The 23,474-nt window shown below is 39.1% G+C and overlaps 1 protein-coding gene and 1 non-coding gene across 3 annotated transcripts; one reads left to right on the plus strand and one right to left on the minus strand.

Moving 5' to 3' along the window:
• Positions 1-3,581: 3,581 nt before the first annotated feature.
• Positions 3,582-3,686, minus strand: LOC131370501 (U6 spliceosomal RNA). Its single transcript, XR_009207422.1, has one exon. It is a non-coding gene; the product is annotated as a U6 spliceosomal RNA (small nuclear RNA).
• A 1,219-nt stretch (positions 3,687-4,905) lies between these two features.
• Positions 4,906-17,516, plus strand: LOC131370413 (leucine-rich repeat neuronal protein 3). 2 transcript variants are annotated; one of them, XM_058417741.1, is made up of 2 exons: positions 4,906-5,194; positions 13,977-17,516. In XM_058417741.1, the coding sequence occupies exon 2, from the start codon at positions 14,299-14,301 to the stop codon at positions 16,417-16,419; it is 2,121 nt and encodes a 706-aa protein (XP_058273724.1). In that variant the 5' UTR covers positions 4,906-5,194; positions 13,977-14,298; the 3' UTR covers positions 16,420-17,516. The 2 variants fall into 2 exon arrangements, with proteins under 2 accessions (XP_058273724.1, XP_058273725.1); XM_058417742.1 differs by having other exon boundaries at positions 13,981-17,516.
• Positions 17,517-23,474: the final 5,958 nt, after the last annotated feature.

Here is a 23,474-nt window from a genome sequence, read left to right on the forward strand (position 1 = left end):
ACTATTACCACCACATATGTGAATTTTTCTTTACTGTCACACTACTAAATACATTAGCCAGAAATCACCGTTATCTATGCAATACTGAGATAAACTATACAGATTGCATGCCATATGCTTCTTGTGATATATATATATATATATATATATATATATATATATATATATATATATATATATATATATATATATATTTGTATATATATACACTATATTGCCAAAAGTATTCGCTCACCTGCCTTGACTCGCATATGAACTTAAGTGACATCCCATTCCTAATCCATAGGGTTCAATATGACGTCGGTCCACCCTTTGCAGCTATAACAGCTTCAACTCTTCTGGGAAGGCTGTCCACAAGGTTTAGGAGTGTGTTTATGGGAATTTTTGACCATTCTTCCAGAAGCGCATTTGTGAGGTCACACACTGATGTTGGATGAGAAGGCCTGGCTCTCAGTCTCCGCTCTAATTCATCCCAAAGGTGTTCTATCGGGTTGAGGTCAGGACTCTGTGCAGGCCAGTCAAGTTCATCCACACCAGACTCTGTCATCCATGTCTTTATGGACCTTGCTTTGTGCACTGGTGCACAGTCATGTTGGAAGAGGAAGGGGCCAGCTCCAAACTGTTCCCACAAAGTTGGGAGCATGGAATTGTCCAAAATGTCTTGGTATGCTGAAGCATTCAGAGTTCCTTTCACTGGAACTAAGGGGCCAAGCCCAGCTCCTGAAAAACAACCCCACACCATAATCCCCCCTCCACCAAACTTTACACTTGGCACAATGCAGTCAGACAAGTACCGTTCTCCTGGCAACCGCCAAACCCAGACTCGTCCATCAGATTGCCAGATGGAGAAGCGTGATTCGTCACTCCAGAGAACGCGTCTCCACTGCTCTAGAGTCCAGTGGCGGCGTGCTTTACACCACTGCATCCGACGCTTTGCATTGCACTTGGTGATGTATGGCTTGGATGCAGCTGCTCGGCCATGGAAACCCATTCCATGAAGCTCTCTGCGCACTATTCTTGAGCTAATCTGAAGGCCACATGAAGTTTGGAGGTCTGTAGCGATTGACTCTGCAGAAAGTTGGCGACCTCTTCGCACTATGCGCCTCAGCATCCGCTGACCCCGCTCCGTCAGTTTACGTGGCCTACCACTTCGTGGCTGAGTTGCTGTCGTTCCCAAACACTTCCACGTTCTTATAATACAGCTGACAGTTGACTGTGGAATATTTAGGAGCGAGGAAATTTCACGACTGGATTTGTTGCACAGGTGGCATCCTATCACAGTTCCACGCTGGAATTCACTGAGCTCCTGAGAGCGACCCATTCTTTCACAAATGTTTGTAAAAACAGTCTGCATGCCTAGGTGCTTGATTTTATACACCTGTGGCCATGGAAGTGATTGGAACACCTGATTCTGATTATTTGGATGGGTGAGCGAATACTTTTGGCAATATAGTGTATAAAGGGGTTGGACAATGAAACTGAAACACTGGCCAATTTAGTGTTGGAGGTTTCATGGCTAAATTTGACCAGCCTGGTGGCCAATCTTCATTGATTGCACATTCCACCAGTAAGAGCAGAGTGTGAAGATTTAATTAGAAGAGTAATAGCACAGTTTTGCTTAAAATATTGCAATGCACACAACATTATGGGTGACATATCAGAGTTCAAAAGAGGACAAATTGTTGGTGCACGTCTCGCTGGCACATCTGTGACAAAGACAGCAAGTCTTTGTGATGTATCAAGAGCCACGGTATCCAGGGTAATGTCAGCATACCACCAAGAAGGACGAACCACATCCAACAGGAGTAACTGTGGACGCAAGAGGAAGCTGTCTGAAAGGGATGTCCGGGTGCTAACCCGGATTGTATCCAAAAAACATAAAACCACAGCTGCCCAACTCACTGCAGAATTAAATGTGCACCTCAACTCTCCTGTTTCCACCAAAACTGTCCGTCAGGAGCTCCACAGGGTCAATGTACATGGCCGGGCTGCTATAGCCAAACCTTTGGTCACTCGTGCCAATGCCAAACGTCGGTTTCAATGGTGCCAGCAGCGAAAATCTTGGGCTGTGGACAATATGAAACATGTATTGTTCTCTGATGAGTCCACCTTCACTGTCTTTCCCACATCCGGGAGATTACAGTGTGGAGAAGCCCCAAAGAAGCGTACCACCCAGACTATTGCATGCCCAGAGTGAAGCATGGGGCATATATATATGTAAATACAGTATATATATATATATATATATATATATATATATATATATATATATATATATATATATATATATATATATATATATATATATATATATATATATTATATTATATAGTTAATATATATAGTATATATATATATTAACTCCTATTTAAACCTGTTATTTCCTTACATTTTTGCTGATTTGCCAATTTTTTAGCACAAGAACATTTCTTCCCTACACTGAATGATAATTTGCCTGACATGACAGTCCCACTAAACAAAAAAAGCACACAAACACTTCCAATCCTCTCATTATAAAAGACCAGATTTGATGAATATGCAAAATATTCATGCACACCCCTTCTCCTGAAAAACTGGTGTAATAAAGGAATGTTAGCAAAATGCAATCTGTACAGTACTTACCAAGAAGGATATAATAGAAAGTAATATACTGGTGGAAAAACGTGATTCATATACAGCAAATATACAGCAAAAAGAAACCCATAATAATAATAATAATAATAATAATAATAATAATCATCATCATCATCATCATCACTAGCTTCTTGGTTTAATGTTTGTGGGAAATCACATCACATCTGATAACAATATATATAAAATGCAGCCAAGAAGAATACACTGCAAATATTGTAACCTCAAGGGTGAGGTTGGGTTTGTTATCCAAATATCAATATTTAGATACAACTCACATTTAGCTACATTTGTGGAAGGATGTTAGGCAGTGATGTAACAGCGGTGCTACACCCAGTGGAGACTTGACATGGTATTGAATGGGAAATTGTTTGATAAAACTATTATGATTGAGCCTTATAGCACAAGGTCATATCAAAGGCACTGAACTATTACGCATAGCACTGAAAACCAGGCAACACTATTTTTAAGATCAATGCCCTGTCTCTTGTGAATAGCAAGCATTATCCTGTTCTTCAGTTCAAAACACACAAACCTTATAGTGTAACGGTTACTTTGATTGGACACTATTGAGTCAATTTACGTCTAGTCTCTTCTCCAAAGGCAGTTTGACAAATCGCTAAATGAGACATGTCAGTCACTGCTGATGGAGTGTTATATATGTATCAGTGAAGTGTGCTTAAATATATGGCCTCCAAAGCACAAGAAATCTCTTGCATGTTTTTATCAAGTGCAATCACTTCACACAACTGTCAGTGATAGGCTGCAGGAATCTACAGCCTGGGACAGAAAGAAATCAGCCTCCAGCTTGCACATTCTATTCTGTGTATTTGTTTTTTTAATTACAGCTATTGATGGTGCTGTTGTTCTTAGTTTAAAAAAAAAAACATTAAATAAAAGCAAATAAGATGATTACGGTTACTAAAAATGTTATCCGTACCTTTTCCTTGAAGAATAGATTAAGAACTGTGCATCACTGTTTTCATCACTGCGCAGGGGCCATGCTGATCTCTGTATCGTTCCAGTTTTAGTATATGTGCTGCCGTTGCAAGCACCCTGATATCCCATTTAAACCAGCTGGCCCTGGCTAAGTCTATCTTCAGGTAAACAATAAAACCCATGAATTTTTATAACTCAAGAGCTGTTTACTGCTCTGTGCTTTGTTCAGTTTTATGAGAAGTGATTCTGTACATAGCCCTGATGATTATTTCTCAGAAGTGCATTACATATAATTTGTTGATCTTGGGTTAAGTCTGATCATCGCTTCTTCTGTCAGTATGAACACTGAAGATAGAATTGCCAGGGTAGTAATCCAGAGATAACTAATGAGTATAATATTCGTACACGTGATATTCTGAAGCTGTACGACTTTTACGTGCAGAATCAGATTGGTTTGAACCCAAACCCATCTGATGCAAAACTATTCCTTTGTAAGCTTAATTTACTTCTTGAAAATAAATTTCATTTGCTTTGTATTTCATAAAAAATTAATTCCAACAGTGACACAGGGTATAGTCTATTTGATTTTGTTACTTTTCTGTTGTTAATGTGTGTATTTTAATAGACGCACACACACCACAAACCCCACTGTTTGGTGAAATCCATGGAAAAAATATAAGTAAATAAATAAAATGAAGCAAACAAACAAACAAACAAACAAAAAAACATCTTATTGCATTGGTTTTATTCATGTTCCCTTATCTGGAGAAGTAGAGAGATTGAGGTTATTATAGGTGTACTGTGTTTAACTTTCTCTGATCATGGAGCATCAAAAATAAAATGAAAGGCTGAATCTGACCATTATGGTCAGTTGCACTAAATTTCCTGTAATGTAAATGCTGGTAGATTGTGACAGATTAAGATATGATTATAATCTGTCTAAACAAAATAAAGTCAATTATTTCGTGACAGAATTTTTCAGAAGAAGGGCAGGTGTGACCGCGCAAAGCTAACGGTTTATGGAGCAATCTAAGGAAGAGGTGTGAGCGTTAATAGGAACGCAAACCCGTTTCTCCTGCGCCCTCCACTTTTAGCCTTTCCTCATTACCTTCTGCTGTAACAGGTCTCCAAGACAGACGGACACGTTTAACCAATCAGGTGGGGGAGAACCTGAGCGAATCGCCACCACTGCTACGTCATTATTGGTCTGTTTTTGACGGACAGGCAGGATTAGCCAATCCGACGCAGGAGTTTGCAACTGCTGCACCGCTATTGGCTGATCTCTAGAGAGTCGGGACTGTCATGTTGACTATTAATGAGCGCTGGGTATCGCAGCGGCATGTCAGTGGGGAAACGGGCGGAAGACGGAGACGCGCGTCTGACAATCGGGAGAAAAGGTTAGCGCGAGTTCAGAATAACATCTAGCTGAGTGTAGGCTCTGCTGGTGGACTTTTATACTTCTCATCTGGCCAAAAGCTGAAGGAAAAATTGACTGATTGGCTTTCAAGTGCGTAACGGAAAGAAAACCGCGTCCATCACTTTAATGTTTGATGGTGGTCTACTGCGCCAGATGGGAACAAACGGAATACATCTCGCACCTCACCTTATGGACTGACTTATAAACGTAAGTTGAAACGTTTAGTCATTTCATATAGATAAAGGTGTCATGGTATAGCATCTTGCCGTCGCCATGGTTTTCCCGCATTAACTGAAAGTTAACGGAGGGAAAAAACATGCGGTGCACATTGCGTAAATTCGCCATCCTAGAAATTCCCCCCGTTCAAAGTCAGTATAATAAAGGAAATATACAATAAAATGAACGGAATCGGGGGATATTTGTATTTTGTTCTCCACTCCGCCGACGTGTGAGCGCGCGCTGCTTTGCGCGACCCTGCATCATTAAACCTTCGCATCAAATTGATCTGATGATGATTATTTTCATGGTCCATCATAATATAAGCACAGCGAACCGTTCGCCTTTATGGCACGCATGTCGTGTTCATGTGACAGGGATAGGTGTGCGCGTGAACGTAGCGGTTGTGATCCTGATCTGTTCCTGGTGCTCCTCAGGACTGGAAGGATGTTTTGCATCACGCTCGATGTTTTTTTTTTTTTGCCTCCTCACTTTCCCTTCTTAAATCACCCTGTTGCAGTCGGTGCGGTGGCACACGGACGCCGCGCGCGCCTCCTCCATTGACATGCGCGCGCGCGCCGCTGTGAATAGTGTCGTTGTGATGCCGGATCCATTCCCTCTCGCGGCAGCTATGAGCGATTTGCATTCATCGCTTTGGCGTCATTAATGCCACCGGCACCTCTTATGCATTCGACACTTCACCCCAATCTGTTAACCACATAACCTCTGGGTTTATCAGAGTAACCGAGCTGCAGTGCTATATTTCATCCTCTTTCCCAGGCCTTTTAGGAGCGCTGTATCCTACACCTAGTGACAGATGTGCAGTCACACAAATAATACATCATTATGTCATTTGCTCCTGCTGTCTTAGTCGTGACACAATCTATGAAATGAAGGCCCCTGTTCTAATTCACTATCATTAAGCTTTAATGTCACCATATGTTTCTTGCTATTGCAGTGTACTGTTGTTAACTAAGCTTTACCCACACTAGTTCATTACCTAGCCAGCATGTGCAGAGTGCTAAACGATATACAGTTCCCCTATTAGTGGAAGACCTTGCTCTGAGATCTTCCAGTATTATAGGAACCAATTTCTGCAAACCCAGTTGCGATACAGTTGCTTAAGACCCATCTGGAAGATAAGGCAATTAGCAACCTTTAAGAAGCACACATTATGCTTTGAAGCCGATGGATGGCTCTGTGCATGAATGCTCTGAAGCCTTCATTTGATTTCCATCTCTGATTGTATGGTGAGATTCTGAAGAGCTTCTGTGTCGTAAACGGTCTCTTACTGCACAGCATGCACCACAAAGCAGTGTGTGGGTGTGTGTATTAAGAGCAAATTTATATAGCCTTGGAGTGTCAGAGTGGAAAGGAAACTGTGTGGGCTGTCAAACATATCACAATAACATGTGAAAATATGGCTGGAGAGTCATGACTTAGACACACTAGACACTCATGAATTGAGTCCAACATAAAGAAAGTACTCCAAAAAAGCAAAATGGATTCCTCAGTGCAGTAAACAAGTATTCTCTACACAGTGCTTTTTCAGCACCCACCATAATACCTTATTTTAATAGATACTCTTATTTCACAAGTTTTTTTTTTAATTACTGTGCTATGAAAGATCCACTTTGATAGGTGCACTCTTAACAGCCCCAGAAAACGCTAACAAACGCTAAATAGAAAAGCCTTTCATACTTTTAAACAGCCTTTCATGTATTATAGCAAATGTATAGTTTTCTATTAGGAAGGCACATGACGCCAGTTATGCCACTGAGAAATAGAGCAAAAACATAACATGCTGTGCGGTCTGTCTGCTTCAGGATCAGACCGGTTCCTACTGAAAAGACATGCATGGCTGATTTCCTGTACAAGACTCAGCTAGCAGCTTGTTAGATAAGACAGTCAAACTTATTAAACCCAACTATGATTGAGTCTCATACAACAATCCAAGCTTTGAGCCAATTATTGCATTTTTCTTTCATAAAATGCTTTACAGAGAACTGGCTGTTCATGTTACAGGATTATGTATTGAATTTATAGAAAAATTAAACATTTTGAAAAATGTAATAACTATTAATAATTGAAATGAAATAATTTACAATAAGCTCGTTCACAGTAGCCTTCAACACATTTAGTACTGTTTGCTGTTTATTCTTCCATAATATACTCTACAGTATACTGCAGTGATTAATAATCTAACTGTCTGCTGTCACCCAGAAGATCCTCATTCCATCTCGTAGGTTTTTATCTTGTTAATGTCGCCTCTGGCTTAATGATTAGGCACGTATATCTATATCCAGATTTCTGTAAACATGCTTTGTTTATTTGATAATGTCTTTTGTTATGTCCTGTACAAATTCAATAGAATTGAACTGAATGTGCTAACAGTGAAAAATCTCCAGGAGTTAATAGAAACAAAATACTCATGTATTCATAAATTAACAGTTTGGCCCGATTCAAGTTTAGGTCATATTAACTACACCAGCATTCACCAACTTAAAATGAACAAATGAAAAGTACAGCAAAGACATGGTTAGACTTTTAAAATAAAAATAAAACAGCTTGCCAGCATTAAAATCATGTCACTGTCGTATTTTCATTGATCCTATTCAGGAAACCTATTCCCTGCTGGCTCATAGCCTGCTGACCAGTTATATATTATTCACATCAAGATACGCGAGAACCTCAAAGACTATTCCCTGTAGCACAGTTGCACGTGGCAATTCAATTTACTCTAGATTTTCAACAGTCTCTTAAACCTCAGCGTTCAGTTTTCTTCACACAAGGTTTGATATGAGAAGATTTATTTAACCAAGACAATAGAATCTTACTTGTCAGCAAAAGACATGAAATTTCTTAGGCATTTATGGGCACGTCTTAGGGATTATGAAAGAATGAGCAGAATGGGTTAAAACTCAGGATGCAGGCTGGGGAAGCTGCAAAGTGTGGGGTCCATCGGTTAATTTGGAACATTGATTCTGCATTAACCGCTGACTCACTCCTGATTTGCAAGCATGCAGGAGCAGGTGCGAGGGGGAAAGGCTCCAATCGCCTTCCACATGAACCTTCATTATGCACACATATTGCTTAGCAGGACCTGTTTAATGGACTCCGCTCTTACTTTGGAAATAGTCTAATAGTAAATCAATGAAGTGAAGGGCACAGGAGGACCAGCAACCGAACTACACCACCCACTGAGAGACTTATCCAGAACCATGCAAAAAAAACATGGGTAGGCCCATAGGAGAAACAGTACTGATAATACCCAGCAGTGGGGAAGACAGAGTGTTAATAACCACTTGATCATAATTTACTCGGGCCTGTCTCTGTCATGCAATGGCCATTTTCCATGAAGCAGTAGGCAATTCTACCGCTGCCCTACTTTCCATTTATTTGACCTTTATGTCTGTGGAGATCTGAGCAGAGGAAGTGTAATGTCTTCCCCTGAGGATGTACTGTATCCTCCTGTTACTAAACCAGTATCACACTGCATCTGTTCTCACAGCCACACTGTACCTCCTTTTTTTGTCACATAATTGGAGTCCTCATGAAAGCTTCAGTTTAAGGCTTCAGTAGCTATTTTTTTATATATATATATCTTAAAACTATAAAACCTTTGCATAAGGGTTCTCAAATGTTTTACAGACAGCAAAAGCCAGATTTTACACTGTGCAGTTCTTTATTCTGCCTTCAATGTCGCAGACAAAAATGCACATGGTAAAAGAATTCTCTGGTCATGAGTTGAGGTCAGTGGTCTTAGAATGAATGCTGATTTAGTGCCATGGCAACCAAAGACAGCTAGTGACAAATTTCTGGCAGTGTCAGAAAACTTTGATTAAAATCTCTGTGTGAGCGCTGCTACAGCACTCATCTAAAAGCCACCAATAGACGGACAGCATAGGAGAATGAAAACTCGCAGGACAACTAAAAATACAGTGGTAGCAGGGGCAAAACACATGAAAACATGCAGAAACATATCCTTATTACTTCAACATTACACTGTTTGTGTCCATGATGACTTGATTGATGACTAAAGTAAAGTATTCTAATCTTTACATTTTTTTTTAATCACAGGTCTATCAGATGATCTTCATTGTATAATCTGACATTTTGAACAGATTATAAGACAGTCTGTTGGAGAATTCGGCTGAGATTTTATTTGGATTATCTTGTACAGTGTGACAAGTAATAATCTTAAAAGGCTGCTTTTGTTCCTGAAACAAGTCGACATTATCTGAAAAATAAATAAATAAATAAAATACATGAACCCCTGGCTATTTGAGAGCCATTCCCCTAGCACTGTGGGTTTAGAGAGACTCTCTGGTTTGGCGTAGTCTCCCACTACAGGATTGTCCAATGCACAGTAAATATATGAGTCTGATTTACTCCATTAGGGTTAGCAGGTTGTTCACCCCTTTGGCCCTTATTCTCATATAGACCTAATTATAACAGTGCAAGCTCAGCACTGACATTAGCACAGAGACAATAACAGGTGAGTCCCATTCTCTAATTCCAGCCCCGGGTTTTGTAGCCTGATGCTGCAGTACATTGGGATCATGATTAGACACATCTATCTTGAGATTCTATTTGCGCCAGTATTAGCTGAATTCCTCTCTGTCTGCTAAGCCATGAGCCTCTATGCAAGTTATTGCCACTTAAGTCCCTACAAGCACTTAAGTCTTACAAGCTTTGTTCTAAGGCCTGTGTGTTTTCACCTTTACTAAACTGGGTTAAGGATAATTTCCCTCATTTGTCTCTGACTGCAATATTGCCTCCTTCCATTCTGAAGCATTGACTGGCTGTAAATTGCACCAGGATATATTTGGAACCAGGGAGAGAAAAAAAAAAAAAAAAACACAAACAGAAACAGAGTCTATGCTTGTGTTAAATAAAGGTTTAACTCATATTGCTGATGTGGAATTTTACATAAAACAATTTTGCATGCTGTTTTTGTAATATATTGACAATATTTCAATAAAACATATTATTTTTGACTCTTTGTAGTGAAGATATCCAGTAACGCAATAAAACCTAGAGTAGTGGTGCTTTAATTCCTGATTCTGACACATAACATTTATCATATAACATATAAGTTAAGATTAAGAATATCCACAAGTGCCACATTGGCAAAATTTCAGTGAAAAATATATTATTTATGACCTCTAGGATTTTGAAATGCTCAGTCTACTCAGCCCACTGAGTGAAGGTATACAGAAATACCATAAAACATAATAAATAAATAAATCAGATGTAAATATCTTTTGTAAATATTTCATTGTTACAGAAATTTATTGGTGTTCCTGAATCCGACACATGGTTTCTCTTCTCTGTTTGAGATGCTTTTGTACGAAAGACACTAGGGATGTGACAAAATTGCTAATGATCTGAAGATGGATGGATGGGTGTGTACTGCAAGACATTTATGGGACGTCTAGATTTTGGCAAGAGTGAAAGGTCTTAATATATCTTTTGAGGACGGAGAAAAGACAACTATTGTGGTCAAGCTCAATACGGAACAAACAAGGACAGGTATTTAGGAACCAGATCAAGGCGGACCAGGACTGATTCAAAATGGCTGCATAACAATGTCCTTTTATGGGCCAATTTATGTCAGACCTGGCTCTTCCAATAATGAACATCCTTGGACGTCTCTGATTAGTCAGTGCTCACTGGCAAAAATGAAAGCAGCACTGTTTTTCTTATCTTTGTGTTCTCTGTGAACCTTAAAAGCCCCAATATGTTTGAGTTAACTGTATAGTTGCCACGGTGTCACAGTTTCACGGTTAGACCTGGTGTATAATGACTTTAAAAGAACAAAACACTGACTGAAATGCATTCCGTCTTTTCTTTGCCTCAGCGTGCCACTTTTTCTCTCAGCCACTCTCTATATGACAACGTGATAAATACTGATGCCATTCTCAAAAATATCTTTTGGTAAGGATTTCATCATATCCTGTGGGAAAAGAGTTTTCACACTTTGTCTTCAGCGTAAAAGACACTGCAGGAAGTGCTTACACTTTTCTTGCTTAAAGTTTAAAATGCAGAACAGTATAATATAGAGCAAGGTCAAAATGACTTGCCATAGAAGTTTCTGGGGGGTTTAGATAAGTTATTTAGTTCCTAGCACAGATATTAGACCACATGTGACATCTTGTGACCTACTAATAATTAAATGCAGCTCGATCATTGTGTATATGGCCCTAAAGCAAGAGCTTTTAATAAAGGACAAATGTTGTATTAATTAGGGTGTATGTAGAATAATTGGATGTTTTTTTGTGATTGTACAAGGGTATTAAATATTACTCTTTTTTTTTTCACCACTGCCTAATAAATGGTTGATTAATACCGTGGCACCGTTATATTTTTAGACAAGGTTATTACACCTTCAACCCTTAACGCTCCTAGTAAACCGAGTGCTCCGGGGACGAGTGGCATTCATTGAAATTATGTGAAAATACTGAAGCAATGCAGATGACATTGTTGACTGAGCACTGATGTAATACAGTATTGTGCTAAATTACCCATGCTTCAGCAAGCTACATTGTTTTATAATGCATGAGGTAAAAGGGGCAATTTATTCACAATGTGAAATGCTTTCTCTATTAAACAGAGCCACCATCTTTATAAGGACAGGAAACTAACTACAGAGCAGCATGATTTAAAAGCCAAATAAAACTCCGATATGAAACTGCATTAAGAAAACTATCATAACTGAAAGATATATTCCAGTATTACAGCAATTGTTTTGAAATTCAATCTAGGCAGAAATGATTGTAAAATTATTGTAAACCTGGGCCCTTAGATACATAATTAAGTTTGATTAGTATGATTAGTAATATCCAATGAAAATCAAATGAGCAGGTGAATGAGTTCATTTACACATGTCTAATAGAGCAGATGACTTCAAACTGTCTACTACAAAATATGCAATATTTTTTATATTTTTATTTGCTCCACATTAGCGCCATGCCTCTTTTTCCAGTCCTGAATATTGCCACACACTGCTCCTGCATCCTGAACCAGCTTTGTACAAATATGCCGTACTTACCACACATTTTCTTTTCTTTACATTTCCAAGAAGGATCTATGTCAAGGCATATAGTGGAGATAACAATTACAAGGAGATGAAAACAATTAGGCGGTGAAATTAAAAGTGTGATGATGCATAAAAATAACTTCTCTGTTGTAGGAGCGTTGCAAGGAAGATGCTGTTAACAAACAGCTTGAGTAATTGTTCTAATGTACAAGGTATAGAAATACCACACAGATTATTTCCAGTGCAGAAATCAGCAGGGGACATCTGAGCATGAGTGTCCCTGAGTGTGCGAAAGAGAAGTCTTATCAGAATCCTTTCCTGTTAGGTTTATTAAAGTGCCATCATACCTTGAGGAATCACTTTTGTATCTGCTGCTCTGTGATCTAAAAGCACTCTCTTGTCTTCTCACCCAGCAAGGGTTAAGCAAGGAGTTACACCCGTAATACTTTCACTAGTCTATCAGATATAAATAAAAAAAATAGTACTCTAACAAGAACTGATTCAAGCATTACAGACACTACAGTTTTTTTTTTATTAAGAGTTAAATGGTGATTAATGACAGCAAAGACCTAACTCTCAAACCTCAAACCACACTTTAACTAATTATATTACACAATCAACTAAATAATAAATGCTTATAATATTGAATTATTTAAGGAGGTACCAATTGCTGTCTTGTGGCTTAGCTGAATATGTTGATTCTGGAACTGAGAGTGTGAAATATGGAAGCTCATGCCCATCAATAGAGCCAGTCTTACAGGTCAATAACTGGCTTTCCTTGGAAGGAGGATATCAACAGCAGGGAGGTCTTGGAGGCTGTAGTCTCATTGAAAAACAGGTCTGAATCAGCCACTGTCATCTGGCATGTGCATCTAATTTGACTTTGAACAAGTTGAGTGGGCTTGGATAGTGACTCCCAGAGCACAGCAATGATCACACACTTTCACAAAGTTCTGCTCAGGACTAAATTGCCATAGCACAAGGATTTATGGGTATTTAGCTTTAAAGGACAACAGAAATAAATATGGGTGAACATATTCAGAGAGCAAGCAGGAGTGGGATTATAAAACATTGCTGTGTACCCTGGTACACTTCCTACAAACTGATGTTTATTGAAAAAGACATAGGAAATAATACAAAAAACTGTCAGTAGAGTTAGCTTTATCCAGCCTGAAATATTGTCAGAGAAATGAATGTTTTCTGCTGCCTGTCTCACTTCTTTTCACCTCCCAACTAGTCGATAGTCTCCCACATTGGTCACCAGTGGATGTATAGGTCGACTATTTAACTAGTCTATGCAAGTCCACTGTGCTGCTGTCCTTTTGTAGCAGGCATAAGAAAAAACCTTTTTGTCTTCAGGCACCACGTGGATATAGAGAATAATGGAGGAAACGAATGCAATTGTGGGACTGTCCTTCCTTTTGCCCCACAAGGGGAGGAATCTTTCTCGAAAGTCATATTGTGAGAATCGCTTTGTAACATAGACTGATAAACAAACTCCTTGGGAAAAGCAGAGCTGTAGTGTTGAGTATGTAATATTGAATATGATCAAGTATTTAATATTCAATACGGTATTGTCACACCATATCAACATACTTAAATGGCTTTGTCATTTATCAGTATGTCTTAGCAATGCCACTCCGATTTCTTGTTGTAATAACATCTCCTCTTTCTCTCTCTCTCTCTCTCTCTCTCTCTCGCTCTCTCTCGCTCTCTCTCTCTTTTCTTTAGGTAGAAGTGGACTGAAGCAATGAAGGCAGCTCGTAATCACCAGAGAGACTGTTCTTACACTGAAGTATTATAGAAAATTAACAGCTTCACCACTGCTTTGCTGAATCAAAACTCCCTGAGGCATATGTTGGTTTGGCTTGTGTGCCATTCCTTATAACAGCAAGACAAGGAGACTTAGTGAGAGTGCTTTCAGTGGACAGTAGATCAGCAAATTGAACCCAAGGAAAACTGGTTGGGATTAGATCTTCAGCAACAAATGGTGTATTACTTTTGAAACTGTCATATAATTTCAAGGACAAACTTACTAGAGAATCTGGCCAAAATGAAGGATAAATCATTTGTGGATTATTTTGTTCTGGCATTTGCAATGGCTAACTTTGTTCTTGCTGTGGAGGACAAAGGGAGTTGTCCTAAACTTTGTGTGTGTGAGATTAGGCCATGGTTTTCCCCCAGCTCTGTTTATATGGAGGCTCCTACTGTTGACTGTAATGATTTGGGACTTTTCAACCTCCCATTAAGATTACCTGCTGATACAAAAGTTGTTTTACTGCAGACCAATAACATTGCTAAAATTGAGAATTCTATGGAGTACTTGCCCAATATAACTGAGATTGATCTTTCACAAAACAACCTATCCTCAATAAGTGACATCAGCTTGGGCCATCTTCCTCACTTGTTGTCCCTGCACATAGAAGAAAACTGGATATGCTCCTTACCAGACAATGCGTTTTCCCAACTTGGCAACCTGCAGGAACTTTACCTAAATCACAACCTCATCTCCTACATTTCACCTGAGGCTTTCAGTGGCCTTCACAATTTGCTTAGACTGCATCTCAACTCGAACAGGCTGCAGAGCATAAACAGTGAGTGGTTTAAGTACCTGTCCAATCTGGATATTCTCATGATTGGGGAAAACCCTGTTGCTTCCATACAGGGCATGAATTTCAAGCCTTTGCGAAACTTGCGAAGTCTTGTCCTAACCAGAATGAACTTATCCCAGATTCCAGATGATGCATTGGCAGGCTTGGACAATTTGGAGAGCATCTCATTCTATGATAACACTTTCCATGAAGTTCCCCATGGTGCTCTTAAGCATCTTAAGAACCTCAAATTTTTGGACCTTAACAAGAACCCAATTGGGAGAATACAGAAAGGTGATTTCATGGACATGCTACACCTTAAAGAACTGGGCATCAACAGCATGCCGGAACTAGTGTCCATTGACAGCTTTGCTCTGAACAACCTTCCAGAACTGACAAAGATTGAAGCTACCAACAATCCAAAATTATCCTACATTCATCCAAAAGCCTTCAATAAGCTTCCTAGGCTGGAGACTCTTATGCTAAACAGTAATGCCCTCACGGCTATACACAGGATCACAGTGGAGTCTCTGCCCAATCTGCGTGAGGTCAGCATGCATTCCAACCCTATCCGATGTGACTGTGTGGTTCGCTGGATGAATATGAACAAAACCAACATACGCTTCATGGAGCCAGACTCTTTGTTTTGTGTGGAACCACCTGAGTATGAAGGTCAGCATGTGCGACAGATTCACTTCAGGGAGATGACTGAGATCTGTCTGCCTCTTATCTCTCCGGACAGCCTGCCTACTCAGGTCGCTGTGGGAAATGGGAGCACATTGTCCCTGCATTGCCGGGCCTTTGCTGAACCAGAGCCCGATATCTACTGGGTTACACCTTATGGGAACAGGATCCTCCCCAACATGGTGGCAGATAAGTTTTACATGCACCCCGAGGGCACACTCGACATTTATGACATTACTGAGGGGGAAGCTGGACTCTACACTTGTGTGGCACATAATCTTGTTGGTGCAGACCTGAAGTCTGTCTCTGTGGAAGTCAGTGGATACTTTCCACAGTCTAATAGTGGCTCCCTTGAAGTCATCATCCAGTCTGTGCAGACCAACTCTATTGTGGTGTCCTGGAAAACCACTCATGGCAGCCTGGCACCAAATATTAAGTGGTACACAACATCCAGTTCCAACCAACCAACTGTTGCCTTTACAGCTAGGGTTCCGTCTGACATGAGGATGTATAATCTCACACATCTCACTCCGGCCACACAGTACAAGGTGTGTGTAGACATCCACAACATCAACAGTAAACACAATGCCAAGTGTGTCAATGTAACCACAAAAGGATTAGTGCAGCCTGCCAAGGATATCGAGAAGTGGGATACCACAGTGATCACCATGTTAGGTGTGCTTCTCACCATCATCTCAGTGGCTTGCCTGCTGATTTGTATGTTTCTAAAAAAGTATCACAATTATACGGAGATTATGAGATCCCCATCCAAAACAGCATTGATACCTGAGGCTGGAACGCGGTCTGCATTTACAAGGGTCTGGGTTTCTGGGAATGGGATGCCGGCTGCCGTGGAAGTGAAAGCTACTGTCATAAACGTGCTGGACAATTCCTTCTAAGCAGCTTATTTCGCGAACTGCAAAAACATTTTTTCAGCCCAACGAGGCAAAAAAGGAAAACATGCCATTTCAAATGTTTATCCTTTTGCCTTGACAAACAGCAAACTATTCAAATGGAAGAGATGTCTTCACATTTAACCAGCGCTATATCCCCTTTTATGACCTGTCTGAGGTGTCAGTGGAAATGGAATTGAGGCCTCAAGGAAGAGGAAAGCCAGGACCCTCTGATAAAAACATGGATTGCTATAATTCTGGTCATTCACAGAGTGCAGATGGCTCATAATGCAATGGATGGTGGTATTTTGTATACAGTAAATGACTGTTAATCATGTAAACAGTAGTGAAGCAGTCCTCGTGGTGAAGCAATACCGTCTGTGCTGTACAACATCCATAGACGGGTTAGAGAGGCCAACTGTTTGTAAAGGGGAACATCTAGTAGAATAGATAATTATAGTGACTATGGTGTAAATTTTTGATGAAATATATCTTTTTTCTATTTAATAGAGAATTTTGACTACATGGCTACTATTGTTATATTCTATCCAAAAATGTAACAGATCTTCTGTGCAGTAGCCAGGCATTAAACCAGTGTGAATTAACTACAGTATGTAAGTAACTTGCATAACGACACCACACATTTGCTGAATTAAAATGTTGTACATCGTAATGAATAGATTTAAGACACATTAAGATACAATACAATCTTATCAGGATTCAGTGTTAACCAATGCAGAGAGCATACCAGTAACAAAACATCTGAGAAACATCTGCCAAAAGAAATCTGTAAAAGGTTGATTATGCCAGGGTAAGTGCCTACTCCAGAACATTTATAAACCAGGAAAATGTCTGAATGTTACTTCATAATGGTTTGTCAGATCAGAAGACAGATGACTGCACCCTCACATGCCAATCTCAAACCATCACTGGAAAAATCTCAGTGCTTTGAGCATTCATATGATTCAAAAGCATTGGGTTCTTGCTTTTGGTGTTTAAAAGCCATTTTTATATTGACTGTGCTGTCTGTGATATCTAAGCACACTAGTCAATGAGACTGTGCAAAGAAGAAAATAATGAATAAATGTCAACGTCTTTTTGGATCAGGAAGTTTCCTGCTCTGCTTTCTTTTAGGTGATGTGCAGGGCTCTCCATGCTTTTAGAGCCTTTTAGGCATATGTATCATTATGTATCTTGGGCATACGTTTCATTAGCACTTCTAAATCAGATTATTATTAGAAGGCTTTATCTATGATGCAGTTGCAGGGTCATTTGCAGAGTCATGTTTCTATATCCAGGAGCCAGGATCACTGTCTAGCTTTACTGAAATCTGAATTGAGTCTTAAATTCTGCAAAGCTGTCTGGAAGTTTTACCTTGAGAACAGAGGCAGCTTATCTACAGTGGCAGGTGGAACAGAACAGCTGTTCAACAAATGGTAATCTTTATAAAGACCTAATTTACAACTTCATACAGTTTAAAATTCAGATGAAATACTATATACATCTTTTGAGTTAGCAGTGAATTAAAAGTGATGCAAATTGACAACAAGCCAATACTTTATTTAAGCCCACTTAGCTTCTACAGAGATGGAATTGCACCTTGTGTTTAATAAAGGGAACTGAAACAAGCACAAATAAATGACCATTGATATAAGAATCACACTGCCCCATGCCATATTGCCCTATAGGGCTAGTTTAGCAGATAATCAGCTTTGCATATAATAAAGTGCAGACAGCGTACCAATGATTCACAGAACCATTTCTATTTTAAGACAGTATATTGCAAAGACTGGGAGAAAGAAAGGAGAATATGGAGTGGATAGTGTTCTAAAAGCTTGTTTAGCTCATGAAAAAAGGGAAAAAATTGTTTCTCCTTTTTCCAGTGGCTGATTTTTGGGGACTGGTTTTGTCTTTTAAATGGATTTTGAGAAGTAGTTTGAAATTTTGCTGAAACTGATATTAACTCTATGTCCATCCTACACACAGGAAGCCCACCTGCCTGTACTGAACAAGATTACATGTAAAACTGCTAACTATTCTAAAAATGATGGATATGGTGATAGTCATTTCATAATCACTATATCCATCTTAATAACTATCACTGTCTTTTCATGGTTATAATTATGATCAGGCATGCCATGAACTTAAGGGAGAAAATGATCACACATACTGTGAGATCCCCATATTGTTTTTAGATCACACTCCATGTGGCGGTGATTCATGAGACAAAAATAACCAACATGCCACCAGAAGGAGGCATGGCTCCCATAGCGGTGGTTCTACATATGCTGATATTGTATCAACTGCAACTTGCGGCCACTACTGTCCTATTGCTCCTAACCTAAAAATCACAAAACATGATGAATGATTGTCAGGGACAGACTGACACAAAGGATTTATCAGACGGCTGGGCTCATACATCATTGAGGCCTTCAGCAGTGCAGGCATGACTTTTAGAGGCTGGCTATCTGTCAAAGACAAACAGTGGCTAAAATGTAACCCAACACTCGCCAGGCAGTGTCCACATACATGCTAACCCTCACGTCTCATCCCCGCCTTTATAACACCCACAGAGAGGACCTTACTCTATGAGCCTCAAAACACTAAAGATGTCCTTCGATGCCTATTATCAGGCCTGACTTAAATTGTCTCATAAAAAGTCACTCCATTTTAGGTCCATCATGCTCTGACTTCTTTTTTGTTCTACATTAATTTTGATGTCTTCTGCATGCCTACTCATCTTTTCTATGTCCAAAATTTAGGAGCCACATAATATTCAGTCTTTTAAATGAGGAAATAGTTTAAAATGAATTTAAAATTGAAGTAAAAAAAGACAGGGCATAATTTTATAGGAAAACAATCAAGAAGGGAGTGATGCAATACATTACTGTTACCACTAAAGCTGATTATGTTTCCATAACAGCACATCCTGAAGTGTTTTATTTCTGTTAAACCAAAATGTATACGTTTATAACTTATTATTTATTAATAACCATCATGTTTTTAACTATTAGAGATTTAAATTTTAGAAACAGGCTATTCTCATGAACAACACTGTAAGTCTAGCGTCGTTTTACTTTGACTTCTCTCTCTCTCTCTCTCTCTCTCTCATATATATATATATATATATATATATATATATATATATATATAAAACCATATAGTACATACTGCCTGATAAGTAGAGGCAGGTTGTCAAGGCAAATATGCCTGTGTCTGTGAGGGAGAGAAGTTTTTGTCCATATTTCTCATTTGTGTCTGCCTTTTCGCAATCACCGTATCTATCTTGTTAACTATCACTGTCCTTTCGTCCTTTCTCAAGAGAGACATGGAAAGTTACAGAAACACAATTTCTTCTACCAGTTAGACATCATTTCGAAATACACTGAGTTTATCAGGTACACTGCTGTAGATAGCAAAGAACAAGAATGCAAGATTTTCTATAGCATCCATGTAGAGACTGATGTAAATATACTATAGAAGCAGAAACACGCAATTGTCATGTGACTCAACCATCTACAACGTAGCACTAATCATTAACATGCTCAGCCCCTATGTGTAAATGAGGACTATGTATTATTCCTCAGGGAGCTTTTTGCCTAATTGGCACATGGATTCCTGAATGGATCATTGCTTTCTTGATCATTGATTGATTCCCGGATTCTTTGTCTCTGAGCATGGGTTTCTGTAACCCGAACTCCATCAAGACAGCCAGAGAATATAATCAATGGAAGGGCTAATGAGATCTCCAAACACGTGCATGCACAGTGGGAAGGGTGGGAAAGAGAATGAGAGAGAGAAAGAAATTAGTTGAGAATGGGTGAAGACCCCATTCGGTGTCAAGATGACTTGCTCTTCTTCTCTTTATGTGTGTGCTAAGGGCTAGAAAGAAGTCAGGCTTAGTTATGTTGAACAGATTTTATCGGTGTTAGATCCAGTCAGACTGTTCAGTTTAATTTCACAGCATATTTATGAATTGAAGGATTTTTGAAGAAGGCAGCTTTTTAATAGTGGCTTAATAGTATATTCAAAATGCCATTGTGACATGAGGCAAAGGTGGAGCTTTGAATGCTGAATAGAATATAAAATAGGGCATATTGAGGAAATGGAGAATATTGTGAAATTACTTGAATTAATTGGTTATTCATTCTCATAAAATAAACAAAACCTTCTTAACAAATAAACTCAAAATCTAGACTCAATGCCTGCATCTGATATAGCAGAGCAGAAGTAGCATTGCTTAAAAACAAAACATATCTAAAAGTAATAACTTGTGTGAAATCTTTCCTCAGAAGCATGCAAGCTTCTATACACGTGCACACAAAGTCATAAGCTCTTGTAGTGTTCAGGTATTTCAGAAAATAGACACACTCATATTGAATGAATGTGTGATCTGTATTTGGTTAACAGAAAAGTGTTTTTATGTAACTTACCTTGAAATTCAATTGCATTTATATGTGTTTAAAGGCTCAAAAGAACAGGAATAGCACTACTAGCATACCTGCCCAAATCCAGTTTGACAAATATTCTGGTCAGTAAACTGGAAAATACCATGTTACTGACACCACGGTGGATGGAATTCTGTGTTCTTTACCTGTGAAGACACTGTGTGATAGAAAGGGAATGAGATGACCTGAGAACACCAAAATGGCTCATTTGTACAACGGAACGAATAGATATTAGGCTTACAGATAGCGCATAAGGGTAGGATGATTCCTCAGCAAACCCTGCACAATAGGGAAGTGTGCACTAAAAATACTGCCTTTGGCTATTGGATTTTGCTTCAGTGTTTTGGCTAATCACTTACACTGGTGAGTCAGAAGTCATGAAATTTGAGTCACCCAGTCCTTAGAAGTTGTAAATTAGAATTTATACAAATGTCTATATATTTTTTTGTAGTTGTTTTTGTTTTTTTGATGCAGTGTACAGTAAAGTGGAGTCTCACTAATTTGAAAAAGAATCCAAATTTACCCTTAATGGAAAGATCTGCCCTCAACTACTTTTCATATCAATCCCTATAATTAACAGTGTAGCCAAGATTTACTTATAAATCTACATTCATAATGAAATTCCGAGTTGACTCATTTAGTTCTTTTACTGACCTGAATGCCACTGTAACTGTGCTAGCAATGTAATTGTCAGAGCACCAGATAAACGCTATCCTCTCAGGGATATAACAAAAATCAATCAACATATTCATACTAAGTACCTCACCAATATTTCAATATAATTATATTTAATGTGTTTCAGGTGGAGTATTCCTTTAACATCTGCACTGGATTGATTCAGCAGTACACTGTTGCGTTTGAGCATTTGGCATGCAGAGATTGGATATGCCATATTCCTACACTTCATTACACGCTTCCTTGCAAGCCACAATAACAACAGCCTTTGAAGCAGAAAAAAAAAGTGTTTGATGTTCATTATCCTTGCGGTTGATTTCTGCATCCATTTCACCCCCATTTCCACTTGTCTCTGCCTTCCCAGCTGCTTCCTCTCACCCAAGATAAGACAAATCACCCAAATTAGGCCAGATCACTGCAAAAATGATCCACAATTTCATATTGATGATAATAGCATTTAACATTAATTAATCGAGGTAAATTACTTTGCAATTCAAATGAACAGAGCGGTTAGTTAACATTTCTAACTGGCGACAAGGAACAGCAATCTGCTCGTGTACTAATCTGTGGCTGCAAAGCGACAATTTTAATCAATCCCTGAAAGTTAATCTGAGATGAACGGAAAATGATGTTTGCAGTCCAATCATGTGAACGACGGTGTAAGAATCTGGCAATAAAAGAACCATTGGCTGTGAAACGACTTCCACCAAATTGACTGTTAATGGCATTATCCGATCTCAAGCTAGCTACTCTGTGCTGGACTTCTGAGTGCCGTCGCTGTGGAGTTGGACTCACTGTCAATTGCCAGAGTGTCTCAATTACACTGAAGGAGTGTGCTATTGGCTCTGGCTGCTTTGTGTCTGGAAGAACAGCGGTGATAACGAGAGCTGTCCGACTCTCTCTAGCAGGCCATTAGCTAGAAGCAGAGCAGGCTAAGTTGAACGGACATGGAACCCCACATTTCAACTGGCACCATCATTAAAACAAAACCACAGCTGACAACTTTAGAGCCATTTTAGCCTTTGAGTGAATGCAGTAACATACACTAACTTCGAGCCAGCTGATGAAATAGGAACTTTAGACATTTCTGCATGGATGAACTCCACGAAGGCAGGTGAGCAGAGACGTTGCTGGAGCTTGTCAATGAAGATCATGACACCAAGTCAATTAGGAACACGCTCAGCTCTACAGCTACAGTATAAATATTCACTCTATTGGCAAGAAAGATTTTAGGATTATCTAAAAAAAAAATGCAGACAATTATATACAGGTAAATAAATAAAGTTCCATTAAAATCATGTGGACTACATGCCATAGTCCACTATTGCCACTAAGGCCATTAAGTTGCTGTATATTTGTTCCACTCAGCATTGTTAATGTGAGAACTCAAGCATCACATACCCTCATGATATATGAACACAAAACTAAATGTCATTAAAATACCAGTACATCTAACAAGCAATATTCTGCAGACAGTTCACTGTCACAGGCTATTTTTAAAAAGTGTCTCTCTGTCCCGGGGGTGTAGTCATGAAATACATATGCACAGAAAATGAGCAGAGAACCCTGGGGGCTTTAAAAGAGCAAACTACAGCTGACACACTGCGCTCTCAGCAGAACAAAATGAATGCTTATGCATGACCCGTACAATCACTGCAACAGAACAAATACTGATGACCCCAAACATAATTGAACTGCAGTTTTTATGGCTGCAAGCCTTCGATGCCTACTGAAGCATTTCAAGGTATGGAAATTAGGGGATTCATGATTATTAATTTCTAGTTAACCAGCAATTCCAAAAAGTAGTCAAGTAGTTGTTGAAGCAGAAATTTAGGATAGTCAGACTGAAGAAATTGCTATTTTTGTTTTTAGAAATCTTTATCAGTGCTGATAAAATAAAATAAAATAAAATAAAATAAAATAAAATAGAAAAAACAT

This window comes from Hemibagrus wyckioides, linkage group LG19, assembly GCF_019097595.1.
Source record: "Hemibagrus wyckioides isolate EC202008001 linkage group LG19, SWU_Hwy_1.0, whole genome shotgun sequence".
Lineage (NCBI taxonomy): Eukaryota > Metazoa > Chordata > Actinopteri > Siluriformes > Bagridae > Hemibagrus > Hemibagrus wyckioides.